This window comes from Salmo salar, chromosome 09 (genome assembly GCF_965601325.2).
Source record: "Salmo salar chromosome 09, fSalSal1, whole genome shotgun sequence".
NCBI classification, from domain to species: domain Eukaryota; kingdom Metazoa; phylum Chordata; class Actinopteri; order Salmoniformes; family Salmonidae; genus Salmo; species Salmo salar.
Window position 1 is genome coordinate 22,870,091 of NC_138299.1, and position 21,926 is coordinate 22,892,016.

The 21,926-nt window shown below is 42.5% G+C and overlaps 1 protein-coding gene across 1 annotated transcript in view; it reads left to right on the top strand.

Moving 5' to 3' along the window:
* The first annotated feature begins 517 nt into the window (after nucleotides 1–517).
* Nucleotides 518–21,926, top strand: part of LOC106611036 (echinoderm microtubule-associated protein-like 5) — a 58,486-nt gene continuing 37,077 nt past the window's right edge. The window contains exons 1-4 of the mRNA XM_082955666.1: nucleotides 518–1,038; nucleotides 18,364–18,523; nucleotides 20,902–21,000; nucleotides 21,421–21,489. Of these exons, the coding sequence (XP_082811792.1) occupies nucleotides 842–1,038; nucleotides 18,364–18,523; nucleotides 20,902–21,000; nucleotides 21,421–21,489 (525 nt within the window). The 5' untranslated portion in view covers nucleotides 518–841. The remainder of the gene's footprint in view (nucleotides 1,039–18,363; nucleotides 18,524–20,901; nucleotides 21,001–21,420; nucleotides 21,490–21,926) is intronic.

Consider the following 21,926-nt stretch of genomic DNA (forward strand, 5'->3'; position numbering starts at 1 on the left):
GTAGACAACGACTTTATTTAAAGTAGAAGCTGGGAGGATGGGAGGCAAAAGTATCATAATGTGAACCTGAATGCGTGTTTTCTCAAAAAAGAATCCAGTTGGTGTATTAGCTGTAGTTATACAGTTAATGTTTTGAATGTCACTTTCAACAGCATTTATATAGTCTCTGAAACATATAAGTATACCTACTTTCCGTGGGATAGAGCCTTTGCATGGATAGAAAAACTACTGCAGAATGTTGAAGAAATGTGCAATGGGGTAAAATATTAAACGGTGACACCATATACTTGGATTGACAGCTGTCAAAATCTTCCTGTCATTGATTTCAGACCATGGGTTAGAGCACATTCTTTATGGGAGGACGTTCATGTCCAATTATAATGATTGCCATTGGTCCGTGAACATCCCTTCAAACGCTAAATAGATATTTGGGGATGTGATTGGACAGATTGTTGATCTATCACCAATGTAGATAACATTTGGGGGCGGTGCTTGTAAATAAACGCGAAAACTCCATCTTTATAGGATTTGACAAGAGCTTCGACCTGCCTCGACTCTCAAGAGGGGCAGCTAGCCTAAGGCTGAAGTAGAGGTAGATATATGGTTTTCACTATGAAAAGGACGGCATAGTTAACCATTTTGAATTAAAGATAAGCATATAATCTCGAAGTAAAACTAGACTCAGTTAGACTATTATGCACATGGCACTCGAATGCCCGCTGTTACCACTTGTACCGGATACGATGCATTTCCAGTGGAACTAAGGGATACGGGATTGAATGAAATCCGTCTTGGTGAATGAAGAAATATCAAAAACTCTCGACAAAAAATAAATACGGACATGGCTGACAGGACCGCTCCGAATTGTCACCTGCGACTAGAGTGGGTTTACGGGTATCGTGGACATCAGTGCCGCAACAACCTGTACTACACAGCGGCCAAGGAAATTGTCTACTTCGTTGCTGGTGTGGGAGTAGTGTACAACACACGGGAACACAAGCAAAAATTTTACTTGGGACACAACGATGACATAATCAGGTAATCCCACTTGCAGAAACTCATTCGTTCACAGATATGCCGAGATTAAAAATAAAACGGGACGACATGGCCAACAAAAAACACAAATTGTCAAGTTTATATTTCTGGCGAGGAGATACTTTGCCTAAGTCTCTATTGAATCGAGGTTATGAGTTGTAATATGTGACTAACGTTATACAGTTTCAAAGAGTGAAAATTATATAGTTTGTGAAAATATCAGACTGAGGCCTAACTTGTGAGCTAACTAACCTCTTTCAGCACCTACTGGATGGACAGCCACTTCCATTAAAAGTAGCTTTCGTTTCAGCACCTACTGAGCGACTTTAATCAAAGTAGAGGCTTTGGGGAGGGAGTAATGATTTGAACGTGTTAGTTGTCTTGAAGGATGCAGTTGCTGTATCATATCTCTGATACCGTTGTTTTTTTCAGGAGGAAAAGGTGAGACATTTTATCAAAGGATTTTGAGCAACCTGGTCACAGAGCATTTCGTATTATTCTGTATGTAAATCTGCAAGACTCCATTAGTATGATATGATACATACTACAATTTGTTTTTTATATGTAACAAGAATTTGCAAAATGTACAATATGTTACGTATTTGCGAAATGTCTGATACGTTTCGAATTTACAAAACGTATGCTATGTTACGAATTCTAGCTAGGCTAAGGGTTAGGGTTAAGTTTAGGAGTTAGCTAAAAAGCTTAAGGTTGGGTGAAGGGTTAGCTAAAAGAGTTAGGGGAAGGGTTAGCTAACATGCTAAGTAGTTGCAAAGTAGTAAGTAGTTGAAAAGTTTCTAATTAGCTAAAATTCTAATGTTGTCCGTGATGAGATTCGAACTCACAGCCTTTGGGTTGCGAGACGTTGACGTTATACAACCACCCATCCACCTGTCATAACCATCTGTCTTATGTAACAATACGAAATGTAACATATCATACTAAATGGAGTGTCTCAGATTTACATACAGAATAATACGAAATGCTCTGAGACCAGGTTGCAGTGATCCATCTTTTTAAAGTTTATTTAACCATTATTTAACTAGGCAAGTCAGTTAAGAACAAATTCTTATTTATAATGACAGCTTACCCCGGCCAAACCCTAACCCGGATGACACTGGACCAATTGTGCGCCGCCCCATGGGTCTCCCAATCGCGGCCAGTTGTGATACAGCCTGGAATCAAACCAGGGTCTGTAATGACGCCTCTAGCACTGAGATGCAGTGCCTTAGACCGCTGCGCCACTCGGGAGCCCAACTGGATAAATGGACTTGAAACATTCCAGGACCTTCAGGGAATATTTGAAAAGCTGTAGTCTGTGATTCCCACAGAGATATTTCTGGTGGTGGGTCAGGTAAACTTGAATTGACACAGAGACCCACATTTATGTGATCGTTCCAATCATTCACATCAATGGGAGGAAGATCCTTTATTATAATTTGGTCTATGGAGATTACCCCTCTTTCACTTCTAGGGGACAAATTGCAGCAGCTTGCGCCATACAATGATTCATTGTACTGAATGACCTGTATCCACTGCTTCAGTGGCTGTGTTGTTGGCCTAGACTAGAAATTACTTGGATTTATATTGTTAGTCAGCTGTTGAGTTGATCCATTATTAATTGGTCAACAGAGAGACAGACCTTGCATTGCCTTAACTTCTGTGGGAAGTGCTTCAGTTCAAATGCCGTGAGGAGGCGATCCATCTCCTGGACATACAGTACCAGTCAAAAGTTTGGACACACATTCAAGGGTTTTTCTTTATTTTTACTATGCTCCAGATACTCAACTAGTCTAAAGGCCAGTTTTAGTCATTTACAACATTAACAATGTCTACACTGTATTTCTGATCAATGTTATTTTAATGGACAAAAAATGTGCTTTTCTTTCAAAAACAAGGACATTTCTAAGTGACCCCAAACTTTTGAACGGTAGTGTATATTTTATATTTGAGATTCTTCAAAGTAGCCATCCTTTGCCTTGATGACAGCTTTGCACACTCTTGGCATTCTCTCAACTAGCTTCGTGAGGTAGTCACCTGGAATGCATTTCAATTAACAGGTGTGTCTTGTTAATTTGTGGAATTTATTTCCTTCTTAATGCGTTTGAGCCAATCAGTTGTGTTGTGACAAGGTAGGGCTCCCGAGTGGTGCAGCGGTCTAAGGCACTGCATCTCAGTGCTAGAGGCGTCACTACAGACCCTGGTTCGATTCCATGCTGTATCACAACCGGCCATGATTGGGAGTCCCATAGGGTGGTGCGCAAAATGGCCCAGCATCGTCTGGGGTAGGCCGTCATTGTAAATAAGAATTTGTTCTTAACTGACTTGCCCAGTTAAATAAAGGTTCAAATAAATAAAGGGGTGGTATACAGAAGATAGCCCTATTTGGTAAAAGTCCATATTATGGCAAGAACGGCTCAAATAAGCAAAGAGAAACAACAGTCCATCATTACTTTAAGACATGAAGATCAGTCAATTCAGAATATGTCAAGAACTTTGAAGGTTTCTTCAAGTGCAGTCACAAAAACCATCAAGCGCTATGATGAAACTGGACCTCCACAGGAAAGGAAGACCCAGTTACCTCTGCTGCAGAGGAGTTCATTAGAGTTAACTGCACCTCAGATTGCAGCCCAAATAAATGCTTCACAGAGTTCAAGTAATAGACACATCAACTGTTCAGAGGTGACTGCGTGAATCAGGCCTTCATGGTTGAAGTGCTGCAAAGAAACCACTACTAAAGGACACCAATAAGAAGAAGAGACTTGCTTTGGGCCAAGAAACACGAGCAATGGACATTAGAATGGTGGAAATCTGTCCTTTGGTCTAATGAGTCCAAATTTAAGATTTTTAGTTCTTACCGCCGTGTCTTCGTGAGACGCAGAGTAGGTGAATGGATGATCTCCACATGTGTGATTCCCACCATGAAGCATGGAGGAGGAGGTGTGGGGGTGCTTTGCTGGTGACACTGTCTGTGATTTATTTAGAATTCAAGGCACACTTAACCAGCATGGCTACCACAGCATTCTGCAGCAATACGCCATCCCCATCTGGTTTGCGCCTTGTAGAACAGTCATTCGTTTTTCAACAGGACAATGACCCAAAACACACCTCCAGGCTGTGTAAGGGCTATTTGACCAAGGACAGTGATGGTGCTGCATCAGATAACCTGGCCTCCACAATCACCTGACCTCAACCCAATTGAGATGGTTTTGGATGAGTTGAACCGCAGAGTGAAGGAAAAGCAGCCAACATGTGCTCAGCATATGTGAGAACTACTTCAAGATTGTTGCAAAATCATTCCTCATGAAGCCAAGAGTGTGCAAAGCAGTCAAGGTGAAGGTTGGCTACTTTGAAGAATCTCAAATATAAAATATATTTAGATTTGTTTAACACTTTTTTGGTTACTACATGATTCCATATGTGTTATTTAAAATTTGGATGATTTCACTATTATTCTACAATGTAAAAAATAAGAAAAAACCCATGAATGAGTAGGTGTGTCCAAACTTTTGACTGGTACTGTATCAGAAGCATATGTGTAGTGGAGGTAGTTCAGTGAAGCTCATGCCATGAGTGGCCTTGTTTGAGACCTGAGGACTTGTGTTGGCTCTCCATGCTTAGACTTTAGCTTGGTGAGCTAATACAGTCTTGTGGTGCGCAGATTACTGTTTAGATTACCTCAGAGGTAGGGCTCAGGGGAAGCAGTGCGGAGTAGACACAGAAGACAGAACTGCAGCTGTTTGGCGGGCAGCTCTCGCTCACGTTGCACAAAGTCATGTGAAAAAGATGCAGCCGCCTCAAATAGCAGTGGGAGGTGCAGTCGTCTCCCTCCTCACTGTGCTGTGATTACATTTTCTACGAAGAAACAGCCACAGAGAAAGCTCTCGACAGTGAATGGAGTCTAACTTTCATTTCTTAGAGTCAGTCTGTGTTTTATTCAGTCAGTCAGACTTTATTCAGTTCTTCAGTTTCTTTGTCTTGTAACTATGTTTAGATTTGTTAGTGTTTTGTGTGCTGGATGAATTCATTCCTATCCTCATATCACCCTTCTGATGTTATCTTGCCCTGTGGCGTTCTCGGTTTGCCAGTCTTCCAGTCTGACTGACTGACCCTCGGACTGTCTGACTGCCTGAGGAGAGCTAGTTAATGGCCAGGTTAGGAACATGAATGAAAGGCCATTTCATTGGACTGACTAGGACCTGTTCATTCTCACTGAGTCGCGCCCAGCATTGTACTTTGTGGTACTGTCTTGTCTATCCACTCCACTACAGTGTCATGACTGTCTACAAGAATCCAATTAGGTCAGATCAGGTTCGCAATGAATAACTTCACTCTGACCCCCTCTCACACGCCCTGTTGTAAATCAAGGAGAGAACATTCAGCTCTCCCTCTCCAAGGTTCACCCAAGGACAGAAGGAATGTCCTTTGTTTCAACAGACCTTTTCCCGCTGAAACTCTAACACGTTCAAAAGCGAATACTGGAACAATATTTCTAACATAGAACGTGGGGAATGGTCAGAGGCGATCTATAGAACACTCATGTCATTTTCTTTGTTATTTTGTGATGTCATTAAAAATGTTATAGAGGAAATACTGTAACTTGGAAAGTAAACCCATTACATGTATGAAGTGTCCATCCTATGCATTGTGCATGAAATATTATGAAACTGTTTTTGTTAAGAGAGGGATGTGATTTCTGAAGCTATAAGAGATAATTGTTTTACATAAGCTTTTCACAGTGACAAGTCACGCCCCAGAGTGAGGTCAGAGAGCGTGTCAGCCTGACGGAACCGCCCCTTTTGAACAAATTTCATAAAATGATGGGTTAAGAAAAAAACACATCAGACCAGAGAGACGTAGAGTTGCAGCTTACGTTTAAAGTGGTCTGAACTCTGAATCTCAACACGAGGTAGAAATGATGAACTCACCTCCCGGACAATCACTGGTACGGCTGATTAGCTGTCCTAAGTAAAGTATCTTTGAAAGTTAATTTAAGTGGGACCATTCTACTACTCTGTTCAAACCATCATATTATGCTACTCTCACTGGGAACCATCAACACGGCTGGTTAGCCTATCTTCAAAGAAGCATCTTCCAGAGCGAATGGATGGAGAATAAACTCTGTAGTTCTGTTCAGGATTACGCGACAAAACACCGGATACTGGACAACTGCAGAGGAGACTCCCTTTTGGACAATCAAAGGCTTACAAGCGTGCCGCAAAAAGGACCAACCCCCTTTCCAAAGCAGCCCGGTTCCGAGAGAGATACACGGCGAACCAAGGCATTTCATGTAAATACATTCATGATTTCTTACTCCAAGCAGGCAGCGGTTCGTGTGCAAGTATAAGATTATTTTTATTTTACCTTTTATGTAACTAGGCAAGTCAGTTAAGAACAAATTCTTATTTACAATGACGGCCTACCCCGGCGACGCTGGGCCAATTATATGCCGCCATATGGGACTCCCACTCACAGCCGGATGTGATGCAGCCTGGATTCGAACCAGGTACTGCAGTGACGCCTCTTGCACCGAGATGCAGTCTTAGATCAGTGCGTCACTCGGGAGACCACTGTGTGTGTCACATAAGTGAGAGTAGTTTCTAAATGTACCAACGTTAAGTGTCTCTGTCCCTCTTTCGCCCTCACCATGTCTTTTGTAACAAGCAGCCATATTGTATCAGTCCGCTAGGGACCTGTTTCTAATGTATTAAGTGTGTATGTTTATCCTGTGTTACCATTTAATTAGCTAGTAAATAAATAATTAAACCAATTTGTGTAGTACTGAATCATAAGTAAGACTCAGGTTTTTGCAGATGCAAGGAAGTTACGACTGTTCAGAATGATGATACAAGGTTATGATTAATAAGTTGACTGTTTATAGATGTGATAGTTAGAGACCTTTAGAGTTTAATTCAGGAGATGGTAACTCTTTAAAGAACTGCTCTCGTAGTGCCCCAGATCCTAATGAGTTAATTGTTACATGATTAATTTAATCGGTTAACAATTAAACCTATTTAGGTAACTAGATAAATAAGTCTTCAGATTAATGTTAAAGTCAAGTCATGACAACAGTATGTGTTTTCTGTCCTCTAGTCTACAGTAACTACAGTATAAGGGTTTTCTGGGCTACCGAGTGGCGCAGCGGCCTAAGGCACTGCATCTCAGTGCTTGAGGTGTCACTATAGTCACCCTGGTTTGAATCCAGGCTGTATCACAACCGCCCGTGATTGGGAGTCCCATAGGGCAGCGCACAATTGGCCCAGTGTTGTCCGGGTTTGGCCGGTGTAGGCCGTCATTATAAATAAGAATTTGTTCTTAACTGACTTTCCTAGTTACATAATGGTTAAATAAAAATAATAATAGACTACAGTATAAGTGTTTTCTGTCTGCAGAAACTACAGTATGTGTTTTCTGTCCTCTAGTTTACAGTAACTACAGTATAAGTATTTTCTGTCGGACGATCTGCCCGGACTATCCTCATTGACCATCCTTTGCACTAACTCTTTTGACATCACATATGCTGCTCCTGCTTATTATATATCCTGTTGCCTAGTCACTTAACCTCTACCCATATGTACATATCTACCTCATACCCCTGCACATCGACTAGATACAGGTACCCCCTGTATAACAAAGTTATAGTTAGTCATTTCCGATTTATTCCTCGTGTTATAATTTTTTTTTAAATATTTTTTTTATATTTTTTTACTCTGCCTTGTTGGGAAGGGCCAGTAAGAAAGCATGTCACTGTTAGTTTACACCTGTGTCAAATAACGTTTGATTTGAAATACATCGTTACAGTTGTTGGTTAGCAAGCTAGCACATTTTTGGACATATTAGCATAGACATGACATCAGTCAAAACTCCTCAAAACAAGACATGGTATCTATCCATAACAAGACACAATGAGCTGAAACGAGCCACGTACGACCCCCCACATGGCAGCTTCTTGTCATTGTCACTAGCTGTGTGGCCGTTCAGAATCATAACGATGCAAGACTTCCAGCCACATCGATGCGCATGCAACATTTTCGTGACGTCAGCCAGCCGCAGTAGACAAATTCACTCATTATTCATTCTGGTTATTGACTATGGCGATCACCAAACATTTTTATAGAAAAGCCAACGATAAAGGCATTTTCTACGTGTTGAGCTGTTGGCGGTAACCCTGCGCACCGGATAGTTAGTGTTCCCATTTTGAAACATTACATTTGTCTGTAAAGTGTGCTGGCCAAATGGATAGCTCAAATCACTGTGCCTATTTACAGCTTCCACGACAGTGGCTACAGCAAAGTTTGGTACTAACCTAGGTGAGATTTCATGACTTTTAAAACCATGACCAGACACAATAATACAGATATAGATAATGTATATTATATCGATAATATAGCAAATAACTGCTGTTTTTATGAGTGAGTTCATGTTTAAGTTTTATTCAGCACTGTCAACGCTGTTTTTATTCAACACTATTACAAAATACGCTTCTCTCTACTTCCATTCGCGCTGCAGCTGCAATTAATGACTAGCCAAGCATTCGTATTATTATTAGCAACTGGTCGTGTCTATTTTAATATCGAAGAGTATGCCTATTTCATGTTTTCTGGTCATAGGAACAACATGAATGTGTGCCTGGGGTAGATGCGGTGCGACTCGAGTTTCGCCATCAGGTGGAAGACTGTCTTCTCTCTGGTCAGTCTCATCGGAGGAAAGAAAGGACAGAGCAGGGACCGTGAGAGGCGGACCCTGTGCAGCTCTGTCCCTCCCTCCGCTGAGACCAATGCCGTGTTCAAAACAACTGGGAACTCAAAAATCTCCGACTTCAATGCGTTCACGACTACTGGGAACTCTGAAAAAACGATATCAGACTGGGGAAAATATTTTTGAACGGTCATCGAACTCGGAAACTAGGGCATATTTCTAGAGCTCCGACTTTCCGACCTGAAGTTCACTGACGTCATGATTTGATCTTGTTTTTGCGGAGTTCCCAGTTGTCTTGAAAACACCATTACCATCATATGCAGGTACCATCAGTCCAATCAAATAAAAAAGCAAATTATTTCAATTTATGCTCAGCTGTGCCTTGTAAGTGCTACACCAACTGATCTATTTTGTTGTCAAAGCTAATATGGTCTGAGAAGAACAATATTGGCAGGCCAGTCATATAGCCAATATGCTGTGATAATGTATTAGGCCTACTGCGCAAACCTCATTCCTACAGAACTGTTTTTATTAGGTTAATGTTTTTAAGTCATGTAAAAAAACATTTTGTAGCGGTAGATCCCGGCTTGCTTTTTGAATGCGAAAGTGATCTTGACTCAGAAAGGGTTGGTGACCACTGGTCTATTTGAATGCAGTTGCCTCTGTATTGAAGCCATTGGATGCAGTTTATCACAGCGCATTGCACTTTATTATGGGCGATCGGTTCAGTACACATCATTGCATTTTATATCAGAAAGTAGGTTGGCCCTCCATTAAGTCTCGTAGATCGATGCATTGCATTATTTTTTGTCTATAAGCCCACTTGCATAAACCTCCGCCATACCTTACCTCATTGTTAACCTTCAGATGTGTAAGTTACCAGACCCAGACTCAGGGATGGCTAACCCTGGAGATGCCTTCAATCTCCACCGAGTTAGGTAAATCTGCTTTTATTTTTTTTGTGCTTCTCATGTGGAATGATCTCCAAAACTCTTTCAAGTTGGTTCCTCTAGGGCAATTCAGGCGGATGTTAGAGGGCCTTCTTACTGAAGAATGGGTTTGTTTCTATGAGGGATTTTCCGGTGCATGTGTTGTGCGTCTCGGAGTGGTGAGCACAATCAGTGTGGGCTTGGGGGGAGGCCCTTGTGTGTGTGTGTGTATGTGTGTGTGACTGGGCAATTGTGGGCTTGAGGGAGGCCTTTGCCTAGTCCTGTGGGTGTCCTTGGACATGCACCTACATTATGAATGAATGTCTGTATTCTTTTTTGTGTCGTTGCTATGGTTACGCCACCAATATAATCTATGCCCTGAAGTATGTGCCAAGAAGGGGAAGAGAAACCAAGTAAAGATGTTCGTAGACAGGCTAGAAGTAAGATTAGGAAACAATAAGTGGCAGAATACCAAAAGATGTGGATCATATACATAAAGAGTAGTGACTATGTATGTTGTGACAAACTGAAACTGTATATAAAGTGATCTCTGGGGAAAAAAAGTAATTTCTTACTTACAAGCCCTTAACCAACAATGTCGTTTTAAGACAATATAGTAAAGAAAATATTTACTAAATAAACTAAAGTAAAAAAAAAGAACACTAAAAAACAATAATGAGGCTATATACAGGGGGTACCGGTACTGAGTCAATGTACGCGGGTACAGGTTAGTCGAGGTAATTTGTAAATGTAGGTAGGGGTAAAGTGACTATGCATAGATAATAAACAGCGAGCAGCAGCAGTGTAAAAACAAAAGGGGGGGTTCAATGTAAATAATCCGGGTGGCCATTTGATTAATTGTTCAGTAGTCTTATGGCTTGGGGGTAGAAGCTGTTAAGGAGCCTTTTCGACCTAGACTTGGTGCTCCGGTACCGCTTGCTATGTATTTTACTGTACTGTACTCTCTGCTATGCGGTAGCAGAGAGAACAGTCTCTGACTTGGGTGACTGGGGTCTTTGCCAATTTTTTTGGGCCTTCCTCTGACACCGCCTAGTATATAGGTCCTGGATGGCAGGAAGCTTGGCCCCAGTGATGTACTGGGCCGTATGCACTACCCTCTGCAGTGCCTTGCGGTCGGATGCCGAGCAGTTGCCATACCAGGTGGTGATGCAACCGGTCAGGATGTTCTTGATGGTGCAGCTGTAGAACTTTTTGAGGATCTGGGGACCCATGCCAAATCTTGGGGCAGCAGGGTAGCCTAGTGGTTAGAGCGTAGGGCTAGTAACCGTAAAGGTTGCAAGTTCAAATTCCCGAGCTGACAAGGTACAAATCTGTTGTTCTGCCCCTGAACAAGGCAATTAACCCACTGTTCCTAGGCCGTCATTGAAAATAAGAATTTGTTCTTAACTGACTTGCCTAGTTAAATAAAGGTAAGATACATTTTTAATTTTTCTTTACTGTCTCCTGAGGGGAAAAAGGTGTTGTCGTGCCCTCTTCACGACTATCTTGGTGTGTTTGGACCATGATAGTTTGTTGGTGATGTGGACACCAAGGAACTTGAAACTCTCGACCCGCTCCACTACAGCCCCGTCGATGAGAATGGGGGCGTGTTCGACCCTCCTTTACCTGTAGTCCACATTTCCACAAACCTCAGTGTTTCTTTTCAAATGGTACCAATAATATGCATATCCTTAAAATGGAGTCAGGTATGTGATGTGTACACAGTTGAAGTCGGAAGACATTTAATCCTAGTAAAAATTCCCTGTCTTAGGTTAGATAGGATCACCACTTTATTTTAAGAATGTGAAATGTCAGAATAATATCAGAGAGAATGATTTATTTCAGCTTTTATTTCTTTCATCACATTCTTAGTGGGTCAGAAGTTTACATACACTCAATTAGTATTTGGTAGCATTGCCTTTAAATTGTTTAACTTGGGTCAAACGTTTCGGGTAGCCTTCCACAAGCTTCCCACAATAAGTTGGGTGAATTTTGGCCCATTCCTCCTGACAGAGCTGGTGTAACTGAGTCAGGTTTGTAGGCCTCCTTGCACGCACACACTTTTTCAGTTCTGCCCACAAATTTTCTATAGGATTGAGGTCAGGGCTTTGTGATGGCCACTCCAATACCTTGACTGTGTTGTCCTTAAGCCATTTTGCCACAACTTTGGAAGTATGCTTGGGGTCATTATCCATTTAGAAGACCCATTTGCGACCAAGCTTTAACTTCCTGACTGATGTCTTGAGATGTTGCTTCACTATATCCACCAAATTTTCCTCCTCACGATGCCATCTATTTTGTGAAGTGCACCAGACCCTCCTGCAGCAAAGCACCCCCACAACATTATGCTGCCACCCCCGTGCTTCACGGTTGGGATGGGGTTCTTCGGCTTGCAAGCCTCCCCCTTTTCTTCCAAACATATGATGGTCATTATGGCCAAACAGTTCTATTTTTGTTTCATCAGACCAGAGGACATTTCTCCAAAAAGTACGATCTTTGTCCCCATGTGCAGTTGCAAACCGTAGTCTGGCATTTTTATGGCGGTTTTGGAACAGTGGCTTCTTCCTTGCTGAGTGGCCTTTCAGGTTATGTCGATATAGGACTCGTTTTACTGTGGATATAGATACTTTGTACCTGTTTCCTCTAGCATCTTCACAGGGTCCTTTGCTGCTGTTCTGGGATTGATTTGCACTTTTCGCACCAAAGTAGGTTCATCTCTAGGAGACAGAACGCGTCTTCTTCCTGAGCGGTATGACGGCTGCGTGGTCCCATGGTGTTTATACTTGCGTTCTATTGTTTGTACAGATGAACGTGGTACCTTCAGGCGTTTGGAAATTGCTCCCAAGGTTGAACCAGACTTGTGGAGGTCTACAATTTTCTTTCTGAGGTCTTGACTGATTTCTTTAGATTTTCCCATGATGTCAAGCAAAGAGGCGCCGATTTTGAAGGTAGGCCTTGAAATACAGCCACAGGTACACCTCCAATTGACTCAAATAATGTCAATTAGCCTATCAGAAGCTTCTAAAGCCATGACATACTTTTCTGGAGTTTTCCAAGCTGTTTAAAGGCACAGTCAACTTAGTGTATGTAAACTTCTGACCCACTGGAATTGATACAGTGAATTATAAGTGAAATAATCTGTCTGTAAACCATTTTTGGAAAAATTACTTGTCATGCACAAAGTAGATGTCCGAACCGACTTGCCAAAACTATAGTTTGTTAACAAGAAATTTGTGGAGTGGTTGAAAAACCAGTTTTAATGACTCCAACCTAAGTGTATGTAAACTTCCGACTTCAACTGTGTATAATATGAATATTTGTTGAATATTACCCCATTACATCAGCTTGACCCCCAGCCTAAATTAAGTTTAAAAAAATGAACCACTGTTACTTGTTTTCTCTCTGTCTGTCTTGCTGTAATTCTTCCTCTCTCGTTCTCTCTACCTTCCTAATCGTCCCTACTCTCTGCTCTGTGTCCATGTCCATATGTAAACCATGTGCACTTGGATTCACTCATTTCTCATGTAACACCAAATCTGTTTTGATTCAGGATGTTCTTTATTCTAATAGTATCAATGAGAGGGTGCAGCAGGACTGCTTGCGTCTGTCTGAGGATGTGTAGTATTTATAGCCATTCTAAGCAACCTACTCACTCTCGCTTTGCCTCATTTCTCTGTTTCACCAACTCTACGATCTATATCAGCTCTTCTGGATCCCTTATCTTATTAGCAGGACTTTGCGTGAGGCTGTTCCCTCTTTTGATGCAAGCGTCAGCTTGAAAGCAGGAATGTCTGACACATCTGTCTAACACTTCTCTCTGACCTCAGATGGGTTGTCCTTGTTATTGATATGATGAGATGCAGATTTTAGGTATGCTCATACAGTGACAGTTGATCCAGCCACACTCGTTTTCGTGCACTCTGACACATTTGCTTGCTGTGCTCTTTTAAGATGAGGTCCCAAGTCTTCATTGGTAATGAATGTGCACTGTGTTGTATCTAGGTTATAGAGATGTAGTTGTGCAGTAGAAATGTAATGTGTCATCCTTTTATTAGGGTTGGTGTGCTATATATATATATATATTAAACAACACATCCAAGCAAACAGGGGACCATGACACAATCTCCTGACGTTCTGGGGACGTCTTATTGATACCTTTTGTTTGCAGGGCATAGTGTGTGTGTGTGTAACATGTGTTGAACCTATGCTCGGTCAAGCACGGCATGAACATGCATGTTGTCAGTGTGAAGTCATGCATGCGGTTTAGCTTATTATTGTGATGCTAATAGCTGGGGACAAGCCTTTTGCTCATGGTTTTCCAGCACACACTCATCAGCTTGGCTATTCATTTCTGCATCCTGGTTGGCGCATGCCTGTTCAAAATCCCAATGAGTACACTAGTACTACAGTCATCCATTCATTCATTATCCAAAGCTGCTTATCTTGGTTAGTGCTGTTTTCAACCCCCCCCATACTGCTATCCCTCTTCAAGCACATCCTGACCCCCCTTCTCCTACACACACACACACACACACACACACACACACACACACACACACACACACACACACACACACACACACAATTAAATCCTGATCATCATAGGATCTGACTGATGCATGACTGCACAAGAGAATTGACAGGTTGGTGGGATAATGCCGTTGTGCACTCTAAAGATCATGTCTGTCTAGTCCAATTAGGATCCTCCAGAATGCTGGACTGTGTATTAAGCATCTTCACCAAACTACACCAAGCTTTAGAAATAGAAAAAGAAGAACACTTGTTGTTGGTTTATTAAAGAAGGATCCAGATTAACTACATTTTGAGGTGTTGTCTTGGTTCCAGATAATAGCATAACAAACTGTGATCTCAATTAATAGGATAATAGGAAAAACTAAATTTTGCCACTTTGCTATGTATAGTTTGGAGCTGCCTCGCCACAGACAGACAGGTGCAGTACATTGGCTGTGTTTACACAGGCAGACAAAATCTGATATTTTTTCTACTAATTGGCCTCTTGACCAATCACATCAGATCTTTTCACATCAGATCTTTTTCAGAGCTGATCTGATTGGTCAAAAGACCAATTAGGGGAACAAATATTAGAATTGGGCTGCCTGTGTAAACACAGCCATGGTGTAAAATTGGTGGACAGATTAAACAAGCTTTCTAAAAGCCAAGGAAGATAAATACTTTTTAAAATGTGCTAATCTTATACTTCCTTATAATCCTGAACAAGAGCAGACAAGGTGACTGCTGCATTAGTGTGGATCAAAACTGACTTGGAAGCTAGCCATGTTGTGACAAGTGGTGTGTGGGAGTGTGTGTGCGTGTTTGGCTGTGAAACATCATCATATCTCCCTTTTTAATAGACCTTTAACATGCATTTTCTACTCTATCAATCAAGAGACAAATATGTTTGTATTTGATTTTTTTTGTTAAGTGAAGTCATTACAAATGTGGGGACTTGGATTCAAGAAAGATAGGCTGATGTAGTCGCCGATTTGAGAGCATAATTTGTTCCTTTATTAGCCATGTCAATATAATTGAGTTGCAACAATTCTTGTTTGAGAGGAATCAATTAAGATTTATACAATTAGCAGACTTACTGTGAAACTAAATAAACACACACGCATGCAAGCAGGCACACCGTGCTTCAGTGAAACCCTTTTTCCTAATGACTCCATTGATCGAACACTTTAGTTAAATGGTTCCATGGCTGGCCCTGAATGACGTTTCTCCTGCCATGGCTCTGTCACCATGATGATGGGCCATAATCCATGCCAAGTCCCTGAGCCACTGTCCCTGTCCCTGGGCTTTACATTGCTTCATCTGAAAATGCCCTATTCACTTCCTCTTCCCAACAGTACAGATGTAGGATCTTAATTTGATCAACATGAAATGTGAATTATTATGTGGATTATAATTCATGGAAATTCTTGTAGGGGTTTATTTTTTAGTATTTTTTTGCGGGGGCAAATCAAGTCTGAAATTTCAAAGTGGAAATTACTAACTTTAGAAGCCTTTTTAAAACTTAAATACACTACACTTTTTCATTTCTTGCTTAGCAGGAAAATTCTCAGCAACAAAATGAAGATCCTACATCTGTATAGCAGTGGCATCCAACACCACCCTCTATGACTACAGAGTTATCCAACCCAACACGCCTGCCTGCCTGCCTGCCAGCCAGCCAGCCAGCCAGGACTCCGAGTGCTCTTGGCAGGTGGAAGCCAGCCACATTAAACAGCCGTTTATCAAACCAGAGCACTGCAGAACCCCCCAGCCCAGAGATTTCCCAGTCTCATTAGCTGATAGAAATGTAATAGAAGCAGTGACGTTATTGTGACGGAAGGACTGGGAGGATTGTTGCTATTTTACTGTCTGTAGTTGTTTGTCACATTATGTCAGTACAGGAAACGGAAAACTCCAAGAGAGAGGTATGACTGGACATCGAGTAAGGAAAAAAAACTGACTCTACGAGTCAAGAGATGAACTATCTTTATTAACTAGTAGAGCGACCCTAGGAGCTGAGTCTTGACTGATGTGGTGTGCCCCAGCTTAGCCCTGCCTTCACAGGGTTGAGTTGGGAGGAGGAGAGGTTAATGCCCTTGTCTCAACCCTCACTGTCACTGGTAATGAAAAAGTAGACGGGTCCCCGGTCTCTCCACACACTCTCCAGCTGCTCGGAGGAGAACACAGACCTCTGCTTGGAATTTCCTTAATAAGGATGTTTCTCTACCCTCGGATTTAGAAAGGAAGGTCCCCTGTCCCTGCAGCTGGCGTTCTCTGAGTCTGTTGTGTAGAAAGACAGTGAAATTCATAGTGCTATTTGGCTAGAGTAATGCAACCTCTCTGTAGGAAATGTAGAGTGTATTCTGAGTCACAGTCAAATGGTTTTTGACTGTTTCTGACCTGCACAGAGTTTGTACTCAGCAATGTTTGTACAAAGGTTCATTGATCCGATGTCCTTCTCGTTGTTTAATCTGTGTACTGAATAAAGCTGCTGAATGTATGGTATTGGTATCAGTGTGCTCTTGACCTGATGACTTTACACAGTTTGAAAAGCATTTTCATCTCCTCCTCTATCCCAAAGAGCACAAATCATATTCTCTTGTAATTCATACAAGAGGTGATGAGAAGTTGGAGGGGGGAGGGGAGATGACAGGGAGGGCGAGGGGTGAGATAAAGAGTAAACCTCTCTCATGAGTGAGTGAAGGAGATGTGGAGATGTGGTGTGATAGCCCCTGCCCTGTTCCTCAAGCCTATCTCAGACTTATGATCTTAATTTGACCTACACTGAGTGTACAAAACATAAGGAACACCTTCCTAATATTGAGTTTACAATCCTTTTGCCCTCAGAACAGCCTCAATTCGTCGGGGCACTCGACAAGGTGTCGAAAGTGCTCAACAGGGATGCTAGCCCGCATTGACTTCATTGCTACCCACAGTTGTGTCAAGTTGGCTGGATGTGCTTTGGATGGTGGACCATTCTTGATACACACGGGAAACAATTGAGAGTGAAAAACCCAGCAGCATTGCAGTTCTTGACACACTCAAACTGGTGCGCCTGACACCTACTACCATACCCCAAAGTGCAATACTGTCAATATCACCGTGTGTTAGTGTGGGTTTTCAGTGAATTTATGTAAATCACAAAGCTCATCTGTATTTCCTGCGGTGCAGGAAAATTCTCAGCAACAAAAGAGTGATCAGATTAAGATCCTACATCTGTATCGCTAACAAAGCACCACGGCTGAATAGAGGAATTACACCACCAGGCTAAAAAGCAATTTCCGGAGCTGTGACAGAGCGAGCAGAATAGTTCTGAAGCGCATTTCAAATGCAAATTGAGTGTCACAATAAAATATGAAAAACTCCTGACCCAGGGAAGGCTGGTTTCCCAGAGAAACCCCCCAGCATGCTGATGCGGTTGATCTCTGGCCTGCTCTCTGAATACACAGATACAGGATTAGAAGTTGTGGAGTGCAGTTGGCAAAACAGGTGCCCTGATTATAATGGTGGAAGCTCCGTCACAGCATGAAATATATAACAGGCCAACGCAAGGGAAAGAATTGCCCTGTGAATCATTCAGATGTGCCTGGAACGTGACTGGCAGCTGCTGGAAGGGGGATGCTACATGCATCAGACTGCAGGCTGTTGCTTAGATGTAGAGCGTGCCCCGGTGGAAGAGGGGGAGAGCAGGGGGGAGCAAAGAGTGGCTGCTTCTGATGCCTACAGTATCTGTGCTTGGGAGCCCCAGAGGATGTTGTAAAGGTAAAGGGGGCAAAGGGCAGGGCTTAGAGGATGAGAAGTCCTGAATTAGGGCAGTGGGTAGGCTATTTCCTGCCGTGCCCTGTGTGAGTGTATAGTATGGAAAGGAGGGGTAAAGCTGCCATTCTGATTCACCATGTTCCTGCCTTGGCCTATCACAGATCCAACGTGGCAACTCAGGATAATAGCTTCCACTCTCTGATAACGTTAGGCCTTCCTCTGCTCTGTGTTTTTTCCCTTCTTTTTTTACCCAGGCTATCTGAGGGGGATAATCACTGATCATTAGGCCTATAGACTGTGAATCATCTCACTGGTCTCTTTTTAGAGGGTGCAGCTGGGTTCTCTGGGTTCTCTCTTTCTCTTCCCCCCTCTCTGTCACGCTGCTTTTTTCTTTCTCTGAATGTATCTCTCTCTCTCTCTCTCCTTACAGTTTAGCTCTGCATCCGGAGCGTGTGCTGGTAGCTACAGGACAGGTGGGCAAGGAGCCTTACATCTGTGTGTGGGATTCCTATACCGTACAGACCGTGTCCATCCTCAAGGACACTCACACACACGGCATCGCCTGCCTAGCCTTCGACCTCGATGGACAGGTACAGTTCTGGGAAAGGGAAAGGGGATACCAAGTCAGTTGCACAACTGAATGCATTCAACCGAAATGTGTCTTGCGCATTTATGCGTAACCATGCTGTGTGCTCGTACAAAAACAGTGACACATATGGCTACTCATGAATCAGTATTGACAGAGTGAATTCTATGTAAAACGTGGATTTTTTTTGACTCAGAGTTTGACAGGATGTTGTGAAGTTACGGTGAGCCAACCAAACAGTATAGGGCCCTGAGCTTTGACGACTGGGGCAGGCCTGTACTACAATAGTTACTTATGGGGTTGTTTTCTTTCTGCAAACTCTTGCTATAATATTGCAGAGCTTCATGCACATGTTCCCCAATTTTATAAATGACTAAAGGTCTTTTGGGGAGTGTTCTGAGACAGTTGAAGACCTTCACAACACCTACATATTGTAATATGACACTAAAGGGGGTGGCGGGTAGGCTAGCGGTTAGAGCATTAGGCCAGTAACCGAAAGGTCGCTAGTTTGAATCACCGAGCTGACAAGGTGAAAACATACTCTCCGAGGCTGTCTCAGGGAGAGTGGGAAATGAAAAGAACACATTTCCAATTCCCACATGCGTATTAATGTGTGAAATAGGACAAATATAAGCACCAAATTATTAAATATCACGTTTATTACGCCTCATGTCCATTTACTTACTGTTAAAGTGTAAGTCCCCCGTCCCCCCCGAGTCCATTGCATTTTAATAAAGGTTACTTATGTAACTGTAATTGTTTCCTCTTTATTATCATTATACTGTAAATATGCATTAGGCATTATAACAGTTTCATGTATACCCTTCCACTGAAATGTTAGCTTCTTTGCCAACTCTCCACAGAGTAATACTTAGGGCTTATGGACAGTCAGGGTTTATGTCCAGTCGTTTCTTGTCTAGTGTTTGCTGGAGTACTCATATTTAAAAAATCTATATGTCATGGCTCAAGCACTCATTTTTATCTCTGAGTTTCCCATAGGGCCCCTCAGAGTGGTTCTACCGCCGCTGTTTACAGAGCTAGACCATGGAAATGACCCCATACATTTTCCTGGTTGGATAGAGTCATCTAGGGATTGAGATAGGATGTGACAGTTGTAAACCGAGCCAGGCTCTGGTTCTGTGCTCACTGGGTCTCCTGATCTGGTCATGTCTATGTTCAAGTCAACATTGTGTGGATGAATTCTGTGTTATATTGCCCCTTCCAGAAAAAGAAATCAAGCATCCATGTCTAATAGATTAAGGTTTTATCCAAAAAATGTGACATGGCTCAAACAATATGGCTCTAACTCTGTATAGTAGCCTTAATATCCACATAGGGCTCTTAATTGCAACCAGTTGGTCACATATGCCACTAGATAGCTTTACTGTGTGTCCTGGGATTTTGATTTGGTTGCACCAGTGTAGTCTGTTTGCCAGTCTTTTTATACCACTCCTTGTACTCTGTGTCATATGCCATGTGCCATAAAAGGAGTGAAATGTTAGCTTCGGAGACTTGCAACCAGACTAGCATCAGTAGGCGCAGTAAACAATTCACCCAGATAATAATGGCAACATCCCAATGAAAACTACACTCTTAGAAAAAAAAGGTGCTATGTAGAACCTAAAAGGGTTCTTCAGCTGTCCACATGGAAGAACCCTTTGAAGAACCCTTTTTGGTTCCAGGTAGAACCCTTTTGGGTCCCATGTAGAACCCTTTCCCCAGAGGGTATTTTATGGAAAAGAGATGCTGTATGTTTCTGAATGATGCATCTTCCTGCCTTGTTGACAATATTACAGAGCGCCGCAGATTACTGTTCGATTTGAGCAGGGACCGGCTTCTCCCGGACCCGTGGCGGGTCATAGCTCGGTTCAACCCAACACAGCTTAATCGAATCCCCTCAATGGCAGAAGTTAGAGCCCTATATCCACATGCGTAAACATTCTGAATCATTTCAGTACATTTCTTCATGTAGACTTTTTGATCCAGATAATCTCTGCATTCGTTGCTGAATGAATACCCCCAGTTTCCTCATGGGGTGGAGCTTTACCCTTCATTCTTCTCAAACACAGTTAAACTAGTTCTCCTCCCCTCCCGTGGATTCTCTCCATGCCCAGACATTGATTCAATGGCAGATGGAAGTGGCCTCTCAGCACCACACAGAGCAAGGTGCAGCAGAGTAGAGCTGGATTTCCATAAGCATCCCCTCTCCTGGTGTTGCCTACTCACTAGGTTATAGGAGCCCCTTCCAGCAGACTCCTACAGATGGGCTCCCAGCCAGAGCCAGAGGCATGAAAACTGGTGTTTTTACAGTATGCAGCCAATGTTATCTTTTATTTTATTGTAGTCGTCATTCTGTTTCATAAAATGCTGTTTCCTTTGCAGTGTTTGGTCTCAGTGGGTCTGGACTCCAAAAACACGATCTGTGTGTGGGACTGGAGGAGGGGCAAGGTGCTGGCAGCGGCTCCTGGCCACACTGACAGGGTAACTATACAACACCATCCTCACCTCTCTGTCCCAGGCACCAGGCCCAGATCAATCTCCTCAATTACTGTAGTTAGAAATGCAGCCAGGAAGGAGCAGCAGCCCAAAGGAGACGCACATAAACAAGTTAGGCCTGATTGACCGTTAGCATTCCAGACTCTGTCTGAAGAGACGCTAAGCTAATGGAGTAGAATTTAAAAAAAATATGTATGCTGCTGTGTTATTTCTTTACTCAACCAACATACGCACAAAGACTCACACAGACAAAGACATACACGCACTGCCACACCTTAAGGTTTTGTGTGACGCCTTGACGTTAATTGAAGATGACATCAAAAGTGTTGTAAACTAATTTTGTTGCACGGTATGTTATGCATTTAATTGCATATAGTTAAACTTACCATGTGATCTTTCCCACAGATATTTGACATATCATGGGACTTGTACCAGCCAAGCAAGCTTGTTAGCTGTGGTGTCAAACATATCAAGGTACTGTTTAAATCAAGTTCGTCCTTACAAAACTGGCTTACTCAAGGCCCTCAGCTGTCAAGATGTGTTTGGATTGGTTGGATACTTAGCACACACAGATACACTATATATAGGAAATTATGTGGACACCCCTTCAAATGAGTGGATTCAGCTATTTCAGCCACACCCGTTGCTGACAGGTGTATAAAATCGAGCACACCGCCATGCAATCTCCATAGACAAACATTGGCTGTAGAATGGCCTTAATGAAGAGCTCAGTAACTTTCAACGTGGTACCGTCATAGGATGCCACCTTTCCAACAAGTCAGTTCATCAAATTTCTGCCCTGTTAGAGCTGCCCTGGTCAACTGTAAGTGCTGTTATTGTGAAGTGGAAATGTAGTAGGTCACACAAGCTCACAGAACGGGAGTGCTAAAGCGTGTAGGGTAAAAATCGTC